This window comes from Stigmatopora argus, chromosome 20, assembly GCF_051989625.1.
Source record: "Stigmatopora argus isolate UIUO_Sarg chromosome 20, RoL_Sarg_1.0, whole genome shotgun sequence".
Lineage (NCBI taxonomy): Eukaryota > Metazoa > Chordata > Actinopteri > Syngnathiformes > Syngnathidae > Stigmatopora > Stigmatopora argus.
This window is the reverse complement of record NC_135406.1, coordinates 10,939,139-10,965,341: the sequence shown is the minus strand read 5'-3', so window position 1 is coordinate 10,965,341 and position 26,203 is coordinate 10,939,139. Positions and strand designations below refer to the sequence as shown.

General features: G+C 39.8%; 2 protein-coding genes across 6 annotated transcripts in view; one reads left to right on the top strand and one right to left on the bottom strand.

Moving 5' to 3' along the window:
- Positions 1 to 26,203, bottom strand: part of LOC144065528 (uncharacterized) — a 149,661-nt gene that overhangs the window by 41,299 nt on the left and 82,159 nt on the right. Inside the window, exons 1-3 of one of the 3 annotated variants that reach the window (XM_077588462.1) lie at positions 22,919 to 23,053; positions 18,565 to 19,195; positions 14,942 to 17,503 (exon numbers count right to left, since the gene is read on the bottom strand). In XM_077588462.1, the coding sequence (XP_077444588.1) occupies positions 15,465 to 17,503; positions 18,565 to 18,676 (2,151 nt within the window). In that variant the 5' untranslated portion in view covers positions 18,677 to 19,195; positions 22,919 to 23,053 and the 3' untranslated portion in view covers positions 14,942 to 15,464. Of the gene's footprint in view, positions 1 to 14,941; positions 17,504 to 18,564; positions 19,196 to 22,918 lie in introns of those variants that run through there. The other 2 variants (XM_077588472.1, XM_077588461.1) reach the window with 2 other exon arrangements.
- The window catches only part of LOC144065517 (uncharacterized), a 145,037-nt gene that overhangs the window by 113,707 nt on the left and 5,127 nt on the right, over positions 1 to 26,203 (top strand). The window contains exon 1 of one of the 3 annotated variants that reach the window (XM_077588439.1): positions 24,261 to 24,573. The exons of 1 other annotated variant lie outside the window; for it this stretch is intronic. In XM_077588439.1, coding sequence (XP_077444565.1) covers positions 24,462 to 24,573 — 112 coding nt within the window. In that variant the 5' untranslated portion in view covers positions 24,261 to 24,461. Of the gene's footprint in view, positions 1 to 24,260; positions 24,574 to 25,945; positions 26,006 to 26,203 lie in introns of those variants that run through there. One more of the 3 variants, XM_077588440.1, reaches the window with a different exon arrangement.

Below are 26,203 nucleotides of genomic sequence, written 5' to 3'. Positions count from 1 at the left end.
TTGCTTATTAGGAATAGTAATGCTCATCCTAAATGTGTAACTATATTAAACAATATATATATATATGTGTTGATCGCTTTTAGGTTAGAGTTAGAATTAATATGTGCTTTCAACGAAGACAAACGCTTACTCCAAGGTCACTCTCCAGGACAGCTGGCTCCAGCTAGAGATACAAGTTCGCAATGACTTAACAATACACTGAGTCCTTGCTCCGAGGACTGATTACTGGAAGATACGCCTCAACCCTTTCCCCAGATACAGGTTCGCAATGAAGATGTGTGAAGGACGCTTAAATTGTTGTTGATTCAGCGGATGGCTATCGCTAGGTTTGACGCTAGGTTTGCTTGATTATGGAATTGTTTTGTTTCTTGCTTACGCAATTGGATCGAATCGATAACCTTGTAATTGTTTTGATTTGAGGCCTTAAATGGGCAGGACATAATGCCGCTCGACAGAATAATCTTGACCGGACGAGCGGGTGGATGTATTCTCTTCTTGCAAGAATTAAATGGTGATGTGACTACAGATGCCTTTTTTATTGAAAGCTGAATTTGGAAATACCTAAGGATAAACCTAACATTGGATAAACCTAACATTTGGTCCTTCGAGCCTGTGGTCAAGATACCGAAGCAGAATCCAGGTCGCTTCCATTCGATATTTGGAAAGACCGTCCACGGCGCTTAAATACCCTTTTCCGGGCTGGATGACTCGAAGGGGCGCCTGGATTCTTGACGGTTGACGACTAACCCTCTGAAAGAGACATCTGGTGTCATATCTGGTAAGTCCACGTGAATGTCTGCGCGAAGGGGCATTGCACGTGAGGTCCATTTTTTGAAATGAGACTCGCGTCCAGGGGTGACTGCGTAAAACCCTGGGTATACTAGTCGCTGCCAGGTAAAGAGAGAGAGCATGAGTCTATAAAACTTGGGGCAGTTCGGGGTGTCCTGTGCCGCGGTCCGGAAAGGTACGAATATAGCTCTGACAGTATTTCACGCTAGGTTATACACTAGGAATTTGGGGCAGTTCGGGGTGTCCTGTACGGAAGGTACAAATATAGCTCTGACAGTATTTCACGCTAGGTTATACACTAGGAATTTGGGGCAGTTCGGGGTGTCCTGTACGGAAGGTACAAATATAGCTCTGACAGTATTTCACGCTAGGTTATACACTAGGAATTTGGGGCAGTTCGGGGTGTCCTGTACGGAAGGTACAAATATAGCTCTGACAGTATATCACGCTAGGGTATACATTTGTGTTGCGTGTGTTACGTGTTGCGTGTGTTACGTGTGTCCTTCCGCGGAAAAGAAATTTGCTAACTGATAACTGAGTGCACGCGAGCTCCCTCCAAAAAAATGGGCAGCTCGAATGAAAAAGCGGCTAGCGACGACGATCCAAAACAGCGTCTGCCGTGTAGAGATTGGAAGTTTGTTGAAAGTCAAAGCGCTACAAGAGTTAAACACCTAAACTTATGGATAAGCGAGTATGGGTTTACTGGACAGCTTAATATGCATAAAATACTGGATTTACGAGATAAAATGCGCGCTAAGCACAAGAGTAATCTGTGTAAAATGGATAATGATGGATATGAGGATACAAATTATTGGTTCTTGATGGCAAAAAAGCGTTGTGATGGGAACGTTAGGAAAATTGAGCGGAGTGAGAGCCAAAATGTTGATAACAAGCGAGGCGGCTTGTTCCACAGAAAGAAGGGTGATAAAACGGGTCCGTTGTGTGAAAAAATAAAAGATAGCGCGGCCTTCTCGGCTGACGGGGACAGAATAGAAATGTTACCAAGGGGTTGGAAAAAACAAAACAAAACAAATGAGGTTAAACAGAAATCGGGTTTTCAAAAATGTGCTGGGTTTGTGGAGAATTGGGGCATATATCGCGTGATTGCCTGAACAAAAAGTTCTCTAAAAACAAGACAGGCCTGCTCAAAATGATTTGAATGAGGATTTTGAACATGAGGATGTTGAGCTAATTTTAAACCAGAGATCACATTCTTTGTGTATGAATTCAATTGGAATTTTTTGTGTGATGCTGAAAGTTGTAAAACAGCAATTAAAATGGTTATTTCCAAGTGCTAGACATACTTTGTTAATAGTAACTAAATGTACTGTCAATGTACTGGAATGAAATGGCTTATTGTGGCTTATCCTGGTTTCGTTCCCGTCTGCTAGCGGGAATATTTTGGTTAACAGAAATACAAAACGGCAAATTAAATGTTTAGCGGGGTTGCCAAAACTGCGTTTTTTGTCATACTCTAAACTTTCCAAATAATGCGTTGATTGCGGGGGAAGCGCTCTGTTTTGGTGCGGCTGATTTGACGGTGTTAGACATTATAATACAGTATAGTATGCGCGGACCGCACAAGCGACTAAAATTTTTGGGGGACCCCTTCCGTGGAGAATATTACAATAATTGGCCTTGGGGGGTGCTGAAGCAAACTTGAGGGCAGAAATGGGTTTTTGCTATGATATAGTTATGCTTGCAGCATATTGTGATTATGGGGTCTTGGCAAAATATTGTGGTATAGTTGGATATCGGGAGAGTAATTAATTTAGTTTATTAATTTAGTCTTCTCTAAAAATATAATTGATTGGGCACAGGAGGCGAAGCATTGTGCACAAAAAGAAAAGAGAGCGTTTTGGAATTTGTAAACAAAAGATAAGAATGCTGCTTCTGCAGCGAGCGTGAAGGTCACAGTCAGCGGCTAAGGGCGCGCTTCCGTTTAAACATTTCAGAATAAGAACAAAACATGGTCTGCAAGGGATGCAGGGTTCCGCGATTATCTTCGCATTTATTTTTGGGATTTAATAAGAAATGGCTTTCGAGGTGATAGAAAATCTGTTTGGAAAAAATGATTTGGTAAAAGCTTTGGAATTGGGAATAATGCTATTATTATTATTTTATTTTTTTGTTTTGTGAAGTTCAAAAGGGCTCTTAATTGAAGAGAGCTAGTTTTGGAGGCTAAAACGATATTATTACAGTTTTTGAATGGTTGGATTGTTCAAAATACTTTAATATACGAGATTGGCTGGTTAAAGAAAAATGAATGGATTTTTTTTACAATATTATGGCATATTGGTTGTGAAATATGAACTGTATTCTTATATTTAATCTTGCACCTTTCTGCACCTTTATGAATTTAGTTACTAGAATAGAATTTTTACTGACACCTACAGGTCAAGGCCTGTCATCACTTTGTATATACACACCCCTTTTTCTGGTCCCGCCTAAAGTTTGTCTCCGCCTAACTTCTATTAAATACCATACTCGACCGAGTGAACGGCGTATCTGGTTGGGAGACCTCGAGGAGGACGCTAGCTTTGTCCGTCCGCTCGCCCCCTTCTTAGGAAGGGGGGGGCTAGCCAAGGGGGCTAGCCAAGAACAAAGAGAGGAGCGGGCGGCGACCATTTTGAGAGCCATCGAGATGGGGCCTCCTTCCCAGATAACCTCCATTCGGCCGGGAGTTAAAAACTACCACGTGTTTTGCTGCTTCCTCTGTATGAAGATTATTGTCGAGGCAACCCAGCTTTGACATTTTGGTGCCTGAAACCCGAGATTCTTCTCTGCTTTCCGGCCACGGCAGATCGACAGAAGGATGGATGGCTTGACGTCGGCTACTCCAGCCTTGAGAGAGGGCGATCTGGCCTGCTGGCCCGGGAACAGAAAAACAAAAAACGGTAAGGCACTTTTTAAAATTAATTTGTAGAATCCAACCCACCAAGTCCCTGTTTCCCTTCGAGGAGGGGAAATGCTTCATTCGTAAAAAAGAAAAGTTGCGTATACTCTTCTCTGTGTGTCGGAGATTCTTCTTTCTGTGTGTCGGAAAGGCATTTTTCTGTGTGTCGGAATTATGTTTAATAGTATACAGCACGATAAAAGGCTGTGTGTCGGCCTATCTGCCTGGAAAGCAGACAAAGGGGAGGTAGCGCCTCCCCGCCAAGGGACTTCGAGGGTTGTGTTAAAAATATAGAAGAAATATATTGTTATACAGTGCCAAGATAATGAAAGAGCTCGATATAAAGAAAAAAAAAGAAATAGAATAAAACTATAAACGCATGCAAGTAATCTTCATATGAATAGATATATAGATATATATATAAGTACGCTATGACGCGTTCCTAAACGATATAAGTACGATTGCCGCGAAAAATAGGAGTTTAATCGGCGAAAAAGAATACTTAGACGGATAAAAATAAGTATTTAAGAGATGGTGGGGGGGGGGGTTGAAAAGCAGACCACATGTGAGAGGAAAAAATGGCCGAGCCCAGAGACAAAGGAAAAGATGGCGGCGAGCCAACTGAAGTTAAAACTGCCTTTCTTCCACAGCCCACGTTTCCACTAACCCAGGAAGATATATATATATATATATATATTAGGCCTGTTGAGACACAGTGCCCCCCCTGTGCTTAGCCCACTCCTCGTGCCAGGCTCCACTCGCAGGGACCAGGAGCACGAGGGGGGGGGATTGGGGGACTGGAATGCAAGAAATCTCAGGTTACATCTCACATTCCACACGATGAGCAAGGAGCAGTGATGGAGACATGAGCAGAGAGAGTAATAGAAAGAAAAGAAGAGAGTTAGAGACAGAAAATTGACAATATAACATATTAGTGACAAATTATGGGTCCTCTAATAAACACTGAAATTTATCATTAGGAAATGATTAAGAAATTGCTAAGTAGAAGGTTAGTTTCTCTAAATTTTAATTGTGGTAAGAGTGAGCTACAAAAATGGCTCTTATATTAAATAAACACAATCTTGGAGCAGAATAGCAATTCAACAAGTGTAATTTAGCTATTTTAGAAATATGAGAGTGATTTGCGATTTAGACTTAAGTATTAAGAATCATCCAAATTATTAATGATATCGAACATGAAGAGAACAATGCAGAAATGGCATTTATCCAAATTATTAGGTAAATTTAGATAGAATAATTAATTTAGGATAGGCATGATTTCACTGAGACGGAATAAACATCATGGAATGCCGTCAGTGCACGGAGGGTATTTCATTGTTTGCCCAATCAGCAGATGAAATATGCTTTAGCGTGAGTCTTAAGAATGAATGACTGAGAATATCTCGGATTGCATTAGAATCGAACAATTGATGCCAACCAAACAACATTGACCTATTTCCTTTTAGAATGACTTGCCATGACACAGCGAAAGGTGGTTAGCTGCCAAGAAGCCCCAGGACTGGGGATGGCGCTCTTCACCAGTGATTAAAAAAAAATTGATGTCTGAAATTGAGTGTGAGCGTGAATGGTTGTTTGTCCTTTTGTGTTTTTGATTGGCCGACCACCGAGATATGATCAATCGGTTAGGTATCAAGGTGGAAAATGATTTAGCAAATTGGAATCGATTTCGGAATTTGCCAATAAGCCGTTTCACGGATGGCAACGCCAAATTATGGAAAAATATTTCGTCCAAGGAAATTTTTAATGAAAAAGCAGCAGTACTCCAAATGTGAAATTTGAAGTGGAAAAACAAATCTGCTATGCGAAATTTAGGAGCACTGAGAAAAACAAAAAACAGACAGTGCTTGATACGAAATTCCAAAGTACTATTGATTTATTGTGATAATGGCATCCAAATTGTGTTAACAGAATAATTGACTGAATTGAAAAAAGGTTCCATATTTCGTTATGAAGTCATTGCGCCTACATAACGAGGTCAACCGGACAACAAAATATGGACATCCTATTTAGTAGACCATACCAAACGCCATTATTCACTACACGATTGGAACTAGAGGATGAGGCTAATCTGGCTATCTGCATAAAAGAAAAAAAACTTTAAAGGAACACACTGAATTTGGGTTAGCAGGAGGAGACTGTGCTTCCTAACAGAAAACAGACTGGACCAACGGCGGTCCCGGGAGCCTGGGTGCTCAACACACGCGTTCCTGACCAACCAGCAGACATGAAAATAGCGGGATCCATTTTGTGCTCTGTAAGAAGGTTCTCTCAGTTGAAACGAATTAGAGGAGACAGGTAAGATAAACTTTTTGACGTAATCAGACGAAATGGCAAGCACTCAAATATTGATTGGAAAGATTATTGCTCGGGGAGCAATGCTGTAAGCCATGAGGAATTTTTTATATTGGTTTTATTGTCTCCATAAAAAAAAGTGAAAGCGTTTCAATTGAGACCAAACCTTCTTACAGATAGTTAAAGTAAACAATTGAGACTAGATCTTCTTACAGATTTTTAAAGTAAACAATTAGAGAGAAGAGAAACTACAATGGATAGAAATGTAACTAGAATTTAATTTTATGCCTGACTATTGAGAAATATTGATTAAGAAAGTTTTATAGGAGATGATTGACAAACTCCAAAGACAATGGGATGTTACATTTGATAAAAAGACTACTAGATTGGGATATTTTGAATTTCAAACAACTGAGTTTAATATACAACGCGATACACATTGTTAAATGAATTGGGACTTGATTAGTATGCATTTTATAAGTAATGGGTTTTAATTGCTTTAAAGGATACAATTATGCTAAAATATTAACCTTGACAAACAAGGGGTGATTACAATTTAGTGGGTTCAATTATATTCAGAATTATAAATGTGTGCATTTTGTTTCTGGATATTAATTGATGTGAATTTAACTGTTACAGAGAACGGGAAAGCTGTTTTCCTGGGGAGAAAGCACCCTGGTTTACTTTTTGTATTTTTCCTATTTTTAGTATGATTAGTTAATTTGTGTAATTACAGGAGGGGGAAAAACAAATAGGGTTCTTGATCTTAACAAGGAAGCAGTGATCATAATAGAATACCAGCTAGCATATTTGATTTTGACTGATAAGGCATTTAAATTTTCACAAACTATAGTGATGGAATAAGTAAGATTGTTGCGATTTTTGTTCATTGAGGTATTAAGCCCAACAAAATAGCCGTAAGCAAATGTTAAGCACGTGTTAAAGACAACGACAGAATACAGCAGCTAAAGCAGCAGCGCAAACACTTACTGCACAGCATACACAACAACAAAACTGAGCCGATCTCAAGAACAGTCAGCAGACGAACTGTACAAAGCTAAAGGCCTACCGTGCCTACCAAAAATTTATTCCAAAATTGAGCCATAAATGCCTCAAAAGGGAGGAAGATATGATGGACATCGAAATACCTACTTTTAAAATTTTTGTAGGAACTGTTTGATTTGTTATTTTATTGATCTGTAAAGAACATGGGATCTCCAGAATCATCTGGAGTAACAATGGAGCTCATTTTGCAAACAGCATAGTGCAAAACACCTAAGTAGAGCGAACAAATGGTACGATAAAACCAAGGCTTAAGAAAACCATGGGGGAGATAAATAAGCCATGGCCAGAACGCCTAACACTGGCCAAAACGTATATGAAGATAGTACCAACTAGCTCGGGAATAACACCTTTTTGAGATAGTTCATGGAAGACCATTCCAACTTCCTCTATGGGAAGAGTAACCATGACGAGAGACTAAGGAAGGAGAGAAACTTATCCAAAGAACATGTAAGCTGCCGTGATCTTTTTGTCTATCTTGCAGGAGGTGGTGTAGCCAGGTGACGTGATCCTGATCCGAGTCATAAAAGGAAGTCCTGGTTCTCTCCACGATGGGAAGACCCATTCGTGGCCCAACTCACCAACCTCCACAGCAGCAAAGATCACTGAAAAGTCAAAGTCGATTCACCAAGGTCGATTCAAGGTATTTCGAGACAGGTGACTCTGAGTGGAACTGTAAGTCGGACGGTGTCAAAACCCTTGTCCGTGAAGAAACTCATCTGACGTCTACTCACCTGCCACGAGCACCCCTCACTTAACCCTGACCTCCCATAGACTTTGCACCTCTATACAGAAGCCACAGTGAAAGCTGTTGCCACCCACATCACAGTGACTGGACTGTCAGTGACTGCACTGTCAGTGACAACCTGGGCGTATCTGAACGCCCCGCCCACAGAGACTCGAGTTGGAAAACAAGTGCAGGAAACGTCCTGCCTCATCACTGGAAAGGCAGAGCCAAGCGGTCCGCTCTTGGATGGGGACCCAACCTACATCAACATCGGGGTTCCCCGCAGCGTACCAGATGAGTATAAGCTCGCTGACCAAATTGCACGTTCATCCCGAACAACACAGCAGCTGACGGGAGTTTAACCAAGGCCCTGGAGGGTCTTCGATCCCTCAACAGCAAGATGAAAGAACAATCTGGAGAACTACTATGAAGAAGACGTGTGGTATAATTTCATGGTGTTCCAGAAAAAACTGATTGTTGCGAATGAAAGTTGTTATATGTGTAGCCGTATACCCATTTCCACAGATCCTGACATCCTGAATTCACTGGGTCGAGGCGTCACATTTAAATCTGCTGTCGTGCAGATGGTCTAAGATGCATTCTTTTTAAGGAGAGTGAACATAACAGTAAGATATCAAAATCAGTGCAAAATCAGTGCAATTCAAACCACGTGATTCAATCTGGTGCGATGATGTTCCTGTTGACCAAAGGTTGTGGTCCACCCCCCCAGAAAATCATGTGTAAAGACATTGAGCTGTTACATGAGTGTTCATTAACCAAACTGTCAAGGCCCTACAGGGTATAGCAGATGATTTAAAAGCCTTTAGGGAAGTTGCAGGACCAATAGTCCTGGATCTGATAACAGCCAAAGATGGAGATGTGTGTGCCATGATGGGAGAACACTGCTGCACCTTCATCCCAGATGAAACCAGTACATTACTCGTGCCGTAGCTGAAATAAAGGCCCTAGTCAACACCATGGCCCAGGATCATTCAGCCGTAGGTGTATCATTGTGGTCGTGGTTAATAACCGGGTCATGATTCTCAATTCTGTTTAAAATTGCAACCTTGCGGTTTTTGCTACTGTTCTGTATTTTTTCTATGTGTGTAATCCCCTGTATGAAAGTTATGATTCAAAACACAATCCAGCACATGCTAGTAGGTTATAGTGACACAGTATCACCGCATGACAGACCATACTGGAGATTATCGCATTCTTTCGAAGTGTGACGAGTCCTCTATGCAAATGTGTTTGTCTTGATTTAAATATTGGGTTCGCTCATTAAGAGGGACGTAGAGGAATTTTTACCACTGATTACATCATTTCTCGCCTCTGCTTTGACATGTGATTTTGTTATTTTCCATACCCTGTTGAGTAACTGTCAATGATATTTGTATTCTAGAACCTGGAGGGGAGGGATACAAATTGATATGTTTAATGAAAATTCTTTCAAGTCACAACAGGGGGGAAATGTGAAATATGAACTGTATTCTTATATTTAATCTTGCACCTTTCTGCACCTTTATGAATTTAGTTACTAGAATAGAATTTTTACTGACACCTACAGGTCAAGGCCTGTCATCACTTTGTATATACACACCCCTTTTTCTGGTCCCGCCTAAAGTTTGTCTCCGCCTAACTTCTATTAAATACCATCCTCGACCGAGTGAACGGCGTATCTGGTTGGGAGACCTCGAGGAGGACGCTAGCTTTGTCCGTCCGCTCGCCCCCTTCTTAGGAAGGGGGGGGGGCTAGCCAAGGGGGCTAGCCAAGAACAAAGAGAGAGGAGCGGGCGGCGACCATTTTGAGAGCCATCGAGATGGGGCCTCCTTCCCAGATAACCTCCATTCGGCCGGGAGTTAAAAACTACCACGTGTTTTGCTGCTTCCTCTGTATGAAGATTATTGTCGAGGCAACCCAGCTTTGACATTGGTGACAATTTGTGGGTCCTTTATTAAGCATTGAAAATTGTAATTAGGAAATGCCTAGTAAAAGGTGGATTTCTCTAATTTACTTATTGTAGATTTTTCTTGTGGTAACAGAGAGCTATAGGAAATAGCTCTTATCTTAAGTAAACATAGTATGGGGTGAATTGCAATTTATGTCTTAGGTATTAAGAGTTATTTGGTTGTTAAAGAGATCAGACATGAAATTAACAATGCAGAAATGAGAAATTTCATGGCATTCGTCCAAATTGTTAGGTAAATTGAACCTGGCTGGGGTAGATAAGATAATTGGTTAAGGATAGGCATAGTTTCCCTAGAAGAAACATGGAGCGTCTTTAAGTGCACAAAAGACATTCCCTGTTTGGCCTGAAGGGGGATATGCTTTGGTATAGGTCATATTGATGACTATTGGGACGTTACTGTCTATTACTTTAGGGGCATACAAATTAAGAATTTAGCCAAAACTTACTGCATTGCAATTATGGGGTTAATACACCTGAATGTTACGGTGATAACGATTGGCAATAACAAGCTTAGATAAAGGGGAATATCTACAACAAATTCAGGTGGGGCCTTTCATGGTGTGAAACGAGTGATGAAATAATGTCTGTGTTTAAAAAAATAACATCTCCAAATTATAAAATAGCAACCTTTGAGAAGTGCTTTAAGTAGATGGGTTGACTAGAATGGGCAAAATTCGATAACATTGAAAGGGGGTGTAACTTAATGCAGAATATGGAGGTAAAGTTTTACAAACGGTTAAAATACTTAAAGGGTGTTTGTGTGTGTGTTTCAATGTGTCACAACTTTTCCGTTATTGCATTATTGGCGAATAGGTAGTTAATCACAGCCACTCGCATGGCAGTCCACATGCTGACTGACTGGGGTGAGGGGCGGTGGCAATTGAACAAATTTCTATTTTTAGATATGTGGCATGTGAATCTAATACATAAATTATCTAGTTTCTTCAGGCATCAACCTTGCGCTTCGAGGATCTACTAATGCGAATGGATCCAGACCTTCCGGAGTGTGGAGTATTCCTGGTGTCCTCAAGAATTCGTAGGTTTTCTCTGGGTACTCCAGTTTTTTCCAGTTTTACTCCAACAAACCAAAATTATGGATGATTGGGGGAGCACTCTAAATTCCTTGATTATGAGTGCGAGCGTGGCTGAGTGTCTGTCTTTTGTGTTTTAATTGGCTGGCCACCAAGATATATCAATATTCTAATATCAAGATGGAATATTTCTGAAATCGCTGATATGCCTTTCGAGGACGGCGGTGGCAGAGTAGGACAGAAACAAAAAGAAAAGATTTCGCCAAATGAATTTTTTTGATTTCTGCAATGGAAAATTTTGGGAACCTGGGGGACTAAACAAAAACAAAAGACTTATCTAGGAGGGCTGCCATTTTGAGTCATGGTAAATTTCATGCCTCAAAAAAGGGGGAGGTTATATATTCAATCTATATGCAGATATATGGCCAAAAAACGGGCGATTCCCCCTTATGTCAAGCTACAAAAGCTACATATCCATTTCAAAGGATACATATGGATTTTATAGAATATGTGTGGTACATAACAGTCCTAAAACAGATTGGGGAAACCTTGTTGCAGAAACTGGTCTAGATTGGCAAGCTTGGATGACACACGCCTGCGAAAAAACCCATCAGGCCTTCGATAAAATTAACCCATACGGTGGGGGCATTACAAACCATTATTCAGACTGACAAATTAACTTGTGGATCCTTGTCTGACGTTTTTAAGTCCATGGGCAGGTGGAGAAGACTCTTTTTACAAAAATCTACAATTGTGTCTCAACAACAATGACCATGTCTATGGAGACGGTAAGAAAATCGTCAGAGATGGAAACACACGGATCCGCCATAGTAATATTAAAATCTGAGATGACCAGAGAATTCATTTCCGCAACAGGGAGTTCCCAAACGGGAGGCGGTAAGAAATAATTGGTTATTGTTGATGGAAAATGCAGCTATTATAAATCTAACCTGTATAACATGTAGGGGGCCGACCTCTCTTAAGAGTAGTACCCGCGCAAATTACCCCTGATTGTGTAAAGGAGATAATGACAAAAGAAGATGTAAGCCCAAAATGTATGAAATGGAATAATGTCTACCCAGTTACAAGAGCAGCAAAGGACAAGTCTAACTTTTCAACACATGTCGCTTTTAATCATTTTACCTGCTAATCCTTACAGGGCACGGTCCGACACTGGGAGCGATAAATGTGACGTGGTATGCCCACGTCCTAAAACAGACTGCACACCTGATACCACGTTCTGACCTATGATGGTGGTGGGGTGGAAATAAATTATACGACTCCTGCTGAAACGCGGCAGGACTTTGTGCCTTGGGGTCACTGCTTTTACCAGTGTCTGTTTTTCCATCTACAGTAGAGGAGATACAATTGTCTGCACAGAAATCCGGTATGATGGCGGGCCCCTCGCGACGGCGTCGATCGGCATGGAGAGAGGGTGATCCGACATACATTGATGCGATTGGCATCCACGGGGCGTACCAGATGAGTATAAGTTGGCTAATCAGATCGCAGCAGGTTGGGAGACTATTTTTCTTTTAATGACTCCAAACAAAAATGTTGATCGGATGAATTACCTGCATTACAATGTCCAAAAACTTGGAAATTATACTGAACAGGGATTTGTGGCAATAAAGGAACAGCTGGCAGCCACTAGTCTAATGGCATTCCAGGATCGCATAGCAGTTGATATGCTGCTCACGGAGCAAGGGGGCGTGTGTGCAATGTTCGGAGATGAGTGTTGCACTTACATACCGAACAACACGTCACCCGGGGGGTCCCCCACCAGCGCCATTGATGGCCTGCAGACCCTCAACCGCAATATGAAGAAGCATTCTGGAGTCGGAGCATCCGACTGGGAGAGCTGGTGGCATAAGTCCTTTGGAAAGTATAAGGATTTGGCCCAATCTGTTGCATTTTCCGTAGCCCTTTTTGCTACGATTTTGACATTATGTGGGTGTTGTATTATTCCCTGCTTAAGATCTTTGATAAGCCGACTTATAACCACTGCGATTGCCCCTACAAATTCTAAATTGCATGAATTATATCCTCTGCTGATGAAACGTACTGAGGGGAGCAGTGAATTTCAGGAGCATGGTAATTCCGAGGATGAATTGGGCGAAAATGATTTTGTTTTCTGCTTTTCAGACCTGCCGAACGAGTAGGGCCTAAGCGGGTAAAATTAAAACAGCCAACGGAGATATCCCTCTCATCTTGGATTTGCCATAAAATGAATAACAAACATATAATAAAAGGAGGGAAATGTTGGATTTATTATGGAATGTTTCTAAATGTGTTGCAAGCATTTTTAATAAGTAATAGGGCTGTAAATCAATTCATGGGACCATGGACATTTTTTCCTCCCCATCATCTCCTCAAGGCCCCACAGCTCGAAGACACATTGTTTTCGGACGCTTTTCGGCAAAACACAACGGGACTGTTTTGACGGGACTACAGCAGCAGATGGCGATAATCGCATTTTTGTTTGAAAATACGGCTGCTTTGTTTACATTATAATACCGCTTTGTTTACCTTATAATGAAAATATTATGCCTCGTTCAACTTTTATGCTTACTTCGGCAATTCTTACACAGTTGTTTTTCTAACCATCTAGGGTGTTATTGTACTGATTACATAACATGTTTTTCGAGTGTCGCGATTAAATACAATGATTCAGTTACTACAATTCAGAATGCCTTGTGGACTAAGACGACGTCACAAGGTACCTCCTTGCAAGTGTAAGCAGTTATGTTGAAAGATGTTTTCCAATTTTAATTAAATATTACTAATAATGATTTAAAAGGTTTTAATCATTATTCCAACAATACATTAACATACATATACATACATATACATACATACATATAGACACACGCACACACACCGGTAAAAAGACAGCGATGAACATCGTTACGTCCATACGTGAAATGACAAAAAATGCACTAAAATTAGGTAAAATCCACTTCCTAGCAGCATTTATTGATTGAATATAAATACTGGAGCTTTTGAGACATTACAACCAGGCCAGGGGGGTGATTTCCTCGGGAAAAGACAGCGATGGACGTCAATACGCGAAACGGAAAAAATTAAACTGGGGTAAAATCTACATCCTAGCAGCATTTAGTGATTAAATACGAACACTGGAGCTTTTCAGATATCAGAACCGCGCCCACAATTAAAATATTATTTAGGAATATAGCCATATTATACTCACCAAAAATTATTTTTAACTGTAGACAATATCCATCCTCCTTTCTTTCTTCCTTCTTTCCTATCGCCATCGAAGCTAATGATGAAAGTCGAGCCTGTCCTGTCATATTTCCGGCATAGTCCGTTTTGAAAATGGCTTTAAATCAACACAACAATATATTTGCTTGTGCAGATAAGTTAGTGGACTAAAAGTGGCGCACACACCATTTTCCCGGCTGTAACAGGCTTGCTAGCTTCGGAGTTGACAGCCCTTTCTTAATGATGTCCATTTTTTTCTGGAAAAGTCCATCTGGAAAATACCTTTTTGAGCAAATTTGCAACAGAATCCATTTGTTTTTGCCTCTGTCGGCCATTGTGGGTGGAGTTTGCGATCTCTGGCTGCCTCACTATGGCTTTGGCCTGCCTACTAGCCAATCAGAGTTGGTGAAAGCAATGACGTATCCCAGCCAGCAAAATGCCAATGCGTATGAAAAAGCATTGTGGGGTTGCCAACTCGAAATCTGATTGGTTAAAAGCAACAGTCTAGTTTAATGCAGCAGAGCCCACAGAACTGATTGTGAAGGCTTTGAGGCAGATCTGATCTGGCAACAAATAATGGCTGAAATGTGATTGGTTAAATGCTTCAATACGAAAACACACATCTGGAAGCAGTGCAACCAGGGGCAAAAGCAATGTAAGGAAGCTAACAGACCATTTGGAATAATAAGTATTGATGGACAAAATATAATATAATTCAGATATTTCTTAGGCCAGCAGAGAAGGCCTTGAAGGCCCGCCACTGATATATATATATATATATATATATGTATATATATATATATATATATATATATATATATATATATATATATATGTATATATATATATATATATATATATATATATATATATATATATATATATATATATGTATATATATATATATATATATATATATATATATATATATATATATAGGGGAGGCGACCACAGGCGAAAGCAATATACAATCACAACGATAAGTTTCAAGCCATCAATATTTTTTTCATACTAATGATTATACATAAGAATATTGAGTATTATCTGTTTGTTCAACATTAAAATAAAATTAAAAAAACAATTCACATTTGACTTCATATACCGACTGCCAGGTCTATTTACATACAAATCAAATCAGTTTGGATAAATATGAAAAGCGAAAAGAACTACTCAAAAATAAACCCAAAGTCGGTTCTTATAGTTAAAAAAAGGAAAAGAATGTAGTTTACAAAGCTAATAGAAAATTCTGAAGATTAAATGAAATAAATCCTTGGCAACAAACTTAGTATTATGTATTATTAAGTATTTTTAACCAATGTGTTAAACCACAAATTGAGCAAAGAAAGGGCTTTTTGCCACTGCGGGTTGTTAAGTCTTCTTTTCAGGTTCCCTTCTGTGAAAATGTTGGAACATTAACTGCACCTGGAAAAGGTTTTTGAATTGGGTAGCTTTTTAATTGAGCTGTTGTTGCGAATCTGTGGCCAGAGACTGAGCAGGAAAACATTGTTCGCCAGTGTGGGTTAATAAGTGTTTTTTTAAGCTTCTCCTTTGGGAAAATGTTTGACCACAAACTGAACACGAAAATGGTTTTACAACGGTGTGGGTTCTTATGTGTATTTTTAAGCTTCCTTTCTCTGTAAATCTTTTACCACAAACTGAGCGAGCAAATGGTTTTTCACCAGTGTGGGTTCTTGTGTGCCTTTTTAAGTTTCCCTTCTCTGTAAATCTTTTAACACAAACTGAACACGAAAATGGTTTTTCACCTGTGTGGGTTCTTGTGTGTATTCGTAAAATGTGCTTATGAGAAAAGGCTTTACCACAAACTGAACACGAAAATGGTTTTTCACCTGTGTGTGTTCTTGTGTGTATTCGTAAAATGTGCTTATGAGAAAAGGCTTTACCACAAACTGAACACGAAAATGGTTTTTCACCTGTGTGTGTTCTTGTGTGCCTTTTTAAGTTTCCCTTCTCTGTAAATCTTTTACCACAAACTGAGCATGAAAATGGTTTGTCACCTGTGTGTGTTCTTGCATGACTATTTAAGCGTCCCTTCTCTGTAAATCTTTTACCACAAACTGAGCACGCAAATGTGTTTTCACCTGTGTGTGTTCTTGCATGACTATTTAAGCTTCCTTTCTCTGTAAATCTTTTACCACAAACTGAACACGAAAATGGTTTTTCACCAGTGTGGGTTCTTATGTGTATTTGTAAATTATGCTTTTGAGAAAAGGCTTTACCGCAAACTGAACACGAAAATGGTTTTTCACCAGTGTGGGCACTTGCATGGTAAACTAAGCTTTTCTTGTGTGTGAATGCTTGACCACAAACTGAGCATGAAAATGGTTTTTCACCAGTGTGGGTTCTTGTGTGCGTTTTTAAGTGTCCCTTCTGTGTAAATCTTTGACCGCAAACTGAACACGAAAATGGTTTTTCACCAGTGTGGGTTCTTGTGTGCGTTTTCAAGTGTCCCTTCTCTGTAAATCTTTGACTGCAAACTGAACACGAAAATGGTTTTTCACCAGTGTGGGTTCTTGTGTGCGTTTTCAAGTGTCCCTTCTCTGTAAATCTTTGACCGCAAACTGAACACGAAAATGGTTTTTCACCAGTGTGGGTTCTTGTGTGTATTCGTAAAACTTGCTTATGAGAAAAGCCTTTACCACAAACTGAACACGAAAATGGTTTTTCACCAGTGTGGGTTCTTGCATGACTATTTAAGTGTCCCTTCTGTGTGAATCTTTGACTACAAACGGAGCACGCAAATGATTTTTCACCAGTGTGGGTTCTTGTGTGCCTTTTTAAGCTTCCCTTCTCTGTAAATCGTTTACCACAAACTGAACACGAAAATGGTTTGTCACCTGTGTGATTTCTTGCATGAATATTTAAGTTTCTCTTGTGTGTAAATGTTTTACCACAAACTGTACATGATAAGGGTTTCTCCCCAGTGTGGCTCCTCATATGTGTTTTCAAAGTAGACTTTTTCCCAAAGGTTTTTCCACACTGAGAGCATTTCCAGAGTTTGCCGTCCTTAAGACGTTCATTGTCATAAAGCAAGTCTTTGCTATCTGATAACGGAGCAATTAAATTGTCTGCTTGCCCTTCTGCTGAGCTGCCGTTCGGAGTCTCCGCCCCTCTGCCGGCCACGTCCAGTTCCTCTTCACTTTTGAAAGACTCACCAGTTGACACGGTGACATCTTCTTCCTCCTTTTTGATTTGCTGTTGAGGGAACTCTGGCTCCTCCTCTTTAATTTGGGGTAAGGTTAAGGTGTGTGGAGGCTCCGCCCCTCTGCTGGTCACGCCCAGATCCTCTTCCCTCTTCAGGAATTCACCAAGTGACCAGGTGACATCATCTTCCTCCTTCTTGATTGGAAGTCGCTCGACTCTCATTTGTTGTTGAGAGAACTCTGGCTCCTCCCCTTTGATTTGGGGGAGCTCGAGTTCCTTTTTAAGGCCAGCAGACTCTTTCCCATCAGGACCAAGATATTCTCTGAAACCTGCAAAGACACGAAAATAAATGATATGTTTCATAATCTGTCTATCTAACGAGAAGTCCTTTAGGTTAGACTGGGAATGTAAAGTCTTATACTTATATCGGTGGTGGTTAGGCTCGTAACATGACATTAACTTGAAATTTAACTGAAATCAACTCAAATGACTATACACACCCACACATTTTTGACCACCCGGAACCATCTCAATAAGCTCGTATCTCCAATTTGTCTCATATCTCAAGGAAAAAAATTGCTCGGAATTTAGCTCGTTTCTTAAATTTTCCGTAAATTGGGACACTCGTATGTCAAGGTATTCCTGAAATATGCTGGCTGCCACAGCAAATGTTTAATTAACAAGGAATAAGTATATAGCACTCGCGGGTGACCCGCATTGTAATCAACAGTTTGAGGAAAAAAAGAGTTCACCTTCAAAATTAAAGTACAATTAAGAGCACACCTACACATTTCAATGTTTAAAAATGTTTTATTTTATTAAACCCAAAGGATTCCTTAATCTCATCTCATTTTCTGAACCGCTTTATCCTCATCAGAGTCGTGGGGGGGGGGGGGTGCTGGAGCCTATCCCAGCTGACTTTGGGCCAGAGGCGGGGCACCCTGAATTGTTGGCCAGCCATTCGCAGGGCACAACAAGACAGACAACCATTCACACTCACACTCATACCTAGGAGCAATTTAGAGTGTCCAATCAGCCTATCATGTCTTTAGAATGTGGGAGGAAGCCGGAGTACCCGGAGAAAACCCACACGCGTCAAAATAAAAAGGTAAATTCTGGGCCACTTTTCACATTTTTTATGAACTTAAAATAAAATACAAATCTTCAGTGCTGAGTCATAGTAGCAAGCGGAAGACATGAGAGTTGCTTCCGCTTGAAAAATAATTTAAAAAACAAAAAACATTTTCCCCAGAAAAAATCTGCGATGTAGTGAAATGCTGAGGGATTACTGTACTTGAATTTGCAATTGCAGCACACAGATATAGCACTTCTACAATTACCATTAAGCCTTAATGATGAAGGGAATATATAGATATAAAAATGGACCCACCTTCTAGTATGTGAAGGACAACTTTTGCATGCATTATTTTGCAAAATGTCGAGTTTTCCTCGTGGAACGTTGCTGCTCTTTTCCCACACGTAAATTCTGATGGAGACGCCATTGATAGCTGCCAGCTAGGCTAAGCTAAGGTAGGCCGCTGTTAGGTTCATCCAATTTTAGGTTTATCCTTAGGTATTTCCAATTCAGCTTTCAATAAAAAAGGCATCTGTAGTCACATCACCATTTAATTCTTGCAAGAAGAGAATACATCCAGCCGCTCGTCCGATCAAGATTATTCTAACGAGCGGCATTATGTCCTGCCCATTTAAGGCCTCAAATCAAAACAATTACAAGGTTATCGACTCGATCCAATTGCGTAAGCAAGAAACAAAACAATTCCATAATCAAGCAAACCTAGTGTCAACCTAGCGTCACAAATTAAAACAATATGCTTGATAGCCATCCGCTGAACCAACAACAATTTAAGCGTCCTTCACAGATCTTCATTGCGAACTTGCATCTGGGGAAAGGGTTGAGGCGTATCTTCCAGTAATCAGTCCTCGGAGCAAGGACTCAATGTATTGTTTATGTCCTAGCAAACTTGTATCTCTCGCTGGAGCCAGCTGTCCTGGAGAGCGACCTTGGTTGAAAGCACATATTAATTCTAACTCTAACATAAAAGCGATCAACACATATATATATTGTTTAATATAGTTACACATTTAGGATGAGCATTACTATTCCTAATAAGCAAATATATTGATTAATATAGTAAGCATGTATATTATAAGGCTTTATATTCATTGCAAACACATTTATAATAATGATTACTCCAACAGTCCCCCCTATATTATAAATTTGCACATGATCCCCCTAATAAAAGTTAAAACACATTTATAATAATGATTACTCCAACAGCCGCAAAGCTTCAAAGTTCTTCGACGACTTTAAGAGTTGTTCCTTTGATATATGCTAACCGACTGAGCTAAAGTAGCCCGCAAAACTTCAACGAGGTCTTGAAAATGATTTTGGCTGCTATTTAAGGTCATAAAGTAGCTGAAGCTAGACACGACGGGGACCCATAAATTAAGTTTGGTGGCGAAAACTGCGTATGCGCGGTGGCAGCGTCACTTCCTTCGATGCATTAAGTTTATAAGTGTAAGAGAGTCGGACATAGGAAATAATTAATCTTCAAATGTTCTGACATGTGGTTTGAGCAATAAATGTTTGCGCAGGTTTGAATTTAATTGAAAATTAAATTAAACATAAATCACTTGAAGATCGCATCTCAAAAGGAGGCGACGCAAAACGCGCAAAATCGTCCTTGATAATGGTGCTGTGCTGTTTCGCCGATTGGCATCACGGGAGAAGTAGTTCTTCATTGAAACGGTTTGAACTCGCAGGAATCAGTCTCTTATTTAGGTACCGCTCTCTTGTGGTCTGGAGAAATTTTGTTTAATTTTAATTTCAGTATTCGTGGACATTGTACACAATAATTAAGACACTGTCAATCACAAGTTATCGAAGAAGCGTAGAAATTATATCTGAAAATTTGCAATTTCTCAAAGGTGTCTTAAACCCAAAAGGGAAAGTTTGTTTTTTCTTTTATTTACATTGTTCCCTTAACCCGGACCAACCTATAGATGTAAATTATGTCTTGATTTTCCCATTTTTAACGAATATTTGAAATTTTTCCTTCCAATTTTTTTCTTTTTGTGTTTTAGTTCAATAAGTATTTTGTAAAATGTAAAAATAACTATATAGAAATATTTTCAACAAATGATTAAGACATCTTCCCTTACTAAGAAAAAAAGCTCAAATAAACATTGTGTTAGATCTATAAAAAAGTTTTAAGGCTTTTCATCCAGTTCTTTTAATCCGATTTTATATATATATGTGTATGTATATATATATATATATATATATATATATATATATATATATATATATATATATATATATATATATATATATATATATGTATATGTATATATATATATGTATATATATATATGTGTAAATATATATATATATATAAGAGGGCGCCATACATCCATTTTGTCACAATGAAGTACAGTGGTACCTCTTCATACGACCGCTCATCATACAAAATGCTCGTCTTACGGGGGAAATTTCGATCGAATAATTCGCCCGTGATGCGGTCAAAATTTCGTAATGCGACCAAGCCAGGTGGCCATGGCATTTTTTTTTTGCATATCTTTCATGTATAACAATATTTACGAGCACCGGATGAGTTATTCAGACCAGGAAACGCACAACGCGCATAAACGGGGAAAAGAGGGCTTTCTGGGTAATGAAGTATTCTCGTGCACAGCTCAGCTGCTGCATTTCCTGTTATTTTTATCTAATACGAGGAGTATTATATTACTTCTCGTTGGCTGCTCATAAGAACATCGGGGGCACTGGCTCGCAACAGCATCCCCGGTAGCAAGTCTATCATTGGCGCCGTTCGAGGGAATGCGAACACAGATGCTACAAGCTAAAAGAAGCCGCTAGCCAGCGCCCCCGAAGCTCCCATGAGCAGCGGTGCGATCGCTGATAAGACTGCTGCTCGTTTGCAAGTGGTCGTGCGTTCTCCGATTGTGAGGACATTTGTGTGCATCATTTTCGGAATATTTTGAAGGGAATAGTACGACAGCAAACAGCCCATCGATAGCGAACGTGAGGGTGGAGTGTTTGTTCTGTTTACAAGTGCGTTGTGTGGAAGAAAAAAAAACCCGAAGCCCCCGGCCCCTTTTGTGCCCCTCTCCCCTCGGTGAAATCCGTCCAATTTTAGTTCGATTAAACACTTTATTTCTATTAAACCACTCGTTATTTATTACTTTGTCAATATATGGCGAATTATAAGAAATAAAACATTTTTTTCAATCCAATATCCTGTTTTTGGTGTTTTTTTCAGAGAGTTGGAACGAATTAATTTGTTTCCCATTCATTTCAATGGGAAACTTCCCCTCGAGTTACGAGAAACTTGTCATACGAGCTCAGTCCCGGAACGGATTAAGCTCGTATCTCGAGGTACCACTGTACTTACTACTGTAGTATTCTCGTCAACAGCAACATGAGTTGAAAACTGTTTATAGGTGCATTTTTCAAAGTATGGCACTATTGGTCAGAAAAGTTTCTTCACTGGTGATGTAACTCCTTAAAATTAGTCAAATCTTTTTGGAGCCTTTTCATTGTAAACATTTTCTTTTATGTTTTAGATTTTAATTTAGTTAAAATGCTTTCGCTAAAGGGAAGGCATTGAAAAAGCATTATCTTTTATTCAGTAGCAGGTCTATTATTATTTGGGGGATTAATGAGATTGAAATAGATGTATAGTCTGATTGGACACTCTAAATTGCCCCTAGGTATGAGTGTGAGCGTGAATGATTATTTTTCTCCTCGTGCTCTGCGATTGGCTGGCCACCGATTCAGGGTGTTCCTCGCCTCTGGCCCGAAGGCAGCTGGGATAGGCTCCAGCACTCCCTGGCCCGAAGGCAGCTGGGATAGGCTCCAGCACCCCCTATACACGATGTAGCATATCAGAAAATGAATGAATGAATGTTGGGATTAAAAACAGTGGGAGAAGCCCAACGTTGCCTCGGCAGCAAACCTCGACTGGCTAGATGGTGCATTTCCAGACAAATTTCTGGCACACAGATTCAAGTATTCGGCCTTCTTGCGCTCGAAGGTGGTCTCAATCCCCTCCTCTGATGGTACTGGTATGAGGTGAAGCGCTCTTGCCTTGCGAGGGCATTCAACAATGTCTGTGCGGAGTGATGTAGTGATGATTTCTGATCATAGTTAGTATTCTATTTATTTAGAAGCTGCATTTGAACTTTAGCATTAAATATGAAGTACTTTCGCAAGCCACACCAACGAGTGGCAGTGGGCCAGATTTGGCCCTCGGGCCGCAACTTTGACACCTTTGTTTGAACGCTGCTCTCGTTGTTGTTTAGTGCATGTATATCTCTAGTATTTGAATTTTCGATTTAAAGCATGCAAATAAGTGTTATGTCACTCAAGCATGTAGCCAAAAATGGAGGGCGGGTAGCAGGAATGACTCTTGAACGCCTCTGGGGGGCGCTCGCGCTTTGCGTAATTTGAAAAATACATTGTTTGTTTGTGATATGGATACAACAATAGGAAAGCTACTGTTTAATGCCGTTGTTAAGTATTAACACGCGTTGAGACTCATTCTTTCCCTCCTAGAGTGGTTACATTTAAATAGAAATATAATTTATTACGTTTTTCTTCGAATGGTGCTAGTGCAAATTCATGAAAATGTACGTACGTTACTATAGTGTCATGTCAATAGAATACCTTTAAGGGACTATATGGAAATAAAACGTGAACCCACCTTCTAGTCTATGAAGAACAACTTTCTCGTGCGTTATGTTGCAAACTGTCAATTGCTCGTGAGTTGAATGCTCCTGTTTGACCTCAAAAAGTTCCTCCTGGAGCTTTGGCCGTTGTGTTCTTGCCGACATTTCCACACGTGAATTCTGATGATGGCGGCGGCTTTGATAGCTGCTAGCTAGGCTAAGCTAAATTAGCCAGGAAACCTACAACGAGTTCTTCGTCGACTTGTTCCTTTGATAGCTGCTAGCTAAACTAAAGCATAAACAATCTCTTCGGCGACTTGTTCCTTTGATAGCTGCTAGCTAAATTAAGCTAAAGTATAAACAAGCTATTCGACGACTTGTTTCTTTGAAAGCTGCTAGCTGGGCTAAGCTAAAGCAGGTTATGCTGATAAATAGTGATGAACGAGCGACACTGGTGCGTCAGCACTGTGCCGAAAAGAACCACGTGACTGATACAGAAAATGTATCGTTTAGCCAAAGTGTTTAGTATAAGGAAATAAACTTTATCAAAGTGTCGTGGGTCTGTCGGGAATTATTTTGATCGTATCGTGAAGGATTTGTTCTGCGCATGCGCTTTAAGTGTGTGTGCGTGTGTATGTACATACACACACACACACATATATAGAGTATATATACACACACACACGCACATATATATATATATATATATATATATATATATATATATATATATATATATATATATATATATATATATATATATATATATATATATATATATATATATATATATATATATCTGGCTGATATTTAAGGTCATAAAGTAGCTTATGCTAGACACGTCGGGGACCCATAGGTTAAGTTTTGGTGGCGAAACAAACTTTTCCTTTTGGGTTTAAAATAGCTTTGAGAAATTGCTAATTTTCTAATATGATTTCTTAAAATGCGCTTCTTCGATAACTTGTGATTGACAGTGTCTTAATTATTGTGTACAATGTCCACGAATACTGAAATTAAAATTAAACAAATTTTCTCCTGACCACGAGAGAGCAGTACCTAAATAAGAGACTGATTCCTGCGAGTTCAAACCGTTTCATTGAAGAACTACTTCTCCCGTGATGCCAATCGGCGAAACAGCAACAGCTCCATTATCAAGGACGTTTTTTCTGCGCATGCGCGTTTTGCGACGCCTTGAGACGCAATCGACAAGTGATTTATGTTTAATTTAATTAAAACCTGCGCAAACATTTATTGCACAAATCACATGTCAGAACGTTTGAAGAATAATTATTTCCTATTTCCGACTCTCTTACATTTATAAATCGAAGGAAGTGACGCTGCCACCGCGCATGCGCAGTTTTCGCCACCAAACTTAACCTATGGGTCCCCGTCGTGTCTAGCATAAGCTACTTTATGACCTTAAATATCAGCCAAAATCATTTTCAAGACCTCGTTGAAGCTTTGCGGGCTACTTTAGCTCAGCCTGTTAGCATATATCAAAGGAACAAGTCTCTCACGTCGTCGAAGAACTTTGAAGCTTTGCGGCCTACCTTAGCTTAGCCTAACTAGCAGCTATCAATGGCGTCTCCATCAGAATTTACGTGTGGGAAAAGAGCAGCAACGTTCCACGAGGAAAACTCGACATTTTGCAAAATAATGCATGCAAAAGTTGTCCTTCACAGACTAGAAGGTGGGTCCATTTTTATATCTATATATTTCCTAAACCATTAAGGCTTAATGCTAATTGTAGAAGTGCTATATCTGTGCAATGCAATTGCAAATTCAAGTACAGTAATCCCTCAGCATTTCACTACATCGCGGATTTTTTATGGGGAAAATGTTTTTTATTTTTTCAATTATTTTTCAAGCGGAAGCAACTCCCATGTCTTCCGCTTGCTACTAGGACTCAACACTGAAGATTTTTATTTTAAGTTATTAAAAATGTGAAAAGCGGCCCAGAGGAGCGAGTGGTTAGCGCGTCGGCCTCACAGCTCTGGGGTCCTGGGTTCAAATCCAGGTCAAGTCCAACTTTGTGGAGTTTTCATGTTCTCCCCAGGCCTGCGTGGGTTTCCCCCAGGTACACCGGTTTCCTCCCACACTCCAAAGACATGCATAGACTTTGCATAGTAAGGCTTTTTTAATAATAAAAAAGACCATGTATAGTAAAGCATTAGTTTCTTTAAAAATGACCATTTATAGAAAGGCTTTTCTATAAGTACTCCGGCTTCCTCCCACATTCTAAAGACATGGTAGGCTGATTGGACACTCTAAATTGCTCCTAGGTATGAGTGTGAGTGTGAATGGTTGTCTGTCTTGTTGTGCCCTGCGAATGGCTGGCCAACAATTCAGGGTGCCCCGCCTCTGGCCCAAAGTCAGCTGGGATAGGCTCCAGCACCCCCCCCCCCCCCCCACGACTCTGATGAGGATAAAGCGGTTCAGAAAATGAGATGAGATTAAAGAATCCTTTGGGTTTAATAAAACAAAACATTTTTAAACATTGAAATGTGTAGGTGTGCTCTTAATTGTACTTTAATTTTGAAGGTGAACTCTGTTTTCCTCAAACTGTTGATTACAATGTGGGTCACCCGCAAGTGCTTTAATTATTCCTTATTAATTGAACATTTGCTGTGGCAGCCAGCATATTACAGGAATACCTTGACATACGAGTGTCCCAATTTACGGGAAATTTGAGAAACGAGCTAAATTCCGAGCATTCTTTTTCCTTGAGATATGAGACAAATTGGAGATACAAGCTTATTGAGATGGTTCCATGTGGTCGAATATGTGTGGGTGTGTATAGTCATTTGAGTTGATTTCAGTTAAATTTCAAGTTAATGTCATGTTACGAGCCTAACCACCGCCGATATAAGTATAAGACTTTACATTCCCAGTCTAACCTAAAGGACTTCTCGTTAGATAGACAGATTATGTGTTGGAATAATGATTAAAACCTTTTGAATCATTATTAGTAATATTTAATTAAAATAGGAAAACATCTTTCAACATAACTGCTTACAACTTGCAAGGAGGATCGCTCCCAACGTGGCTTCGTTCGCAAGAGGATTCTGACGGGCGGCATACTCTTCGGTCCATTTAGCGGCACATAACCAAAACATTCAAAGGTAATCTGATTTAAACAATTGCATAAGCAAAAACAACTGTCTCAACTGTTTTGAACAATTGTATAAGCTTAACCGAATAACATCATGAAGGTTATAAAAACAACTGTCACAACAATCTGTTTTTTTCGGAACACCTGCGTAAGAATTTGCACAATAAGCATAATAATTTCTTTATAAGGTAAACAGAGCATTCTAAAT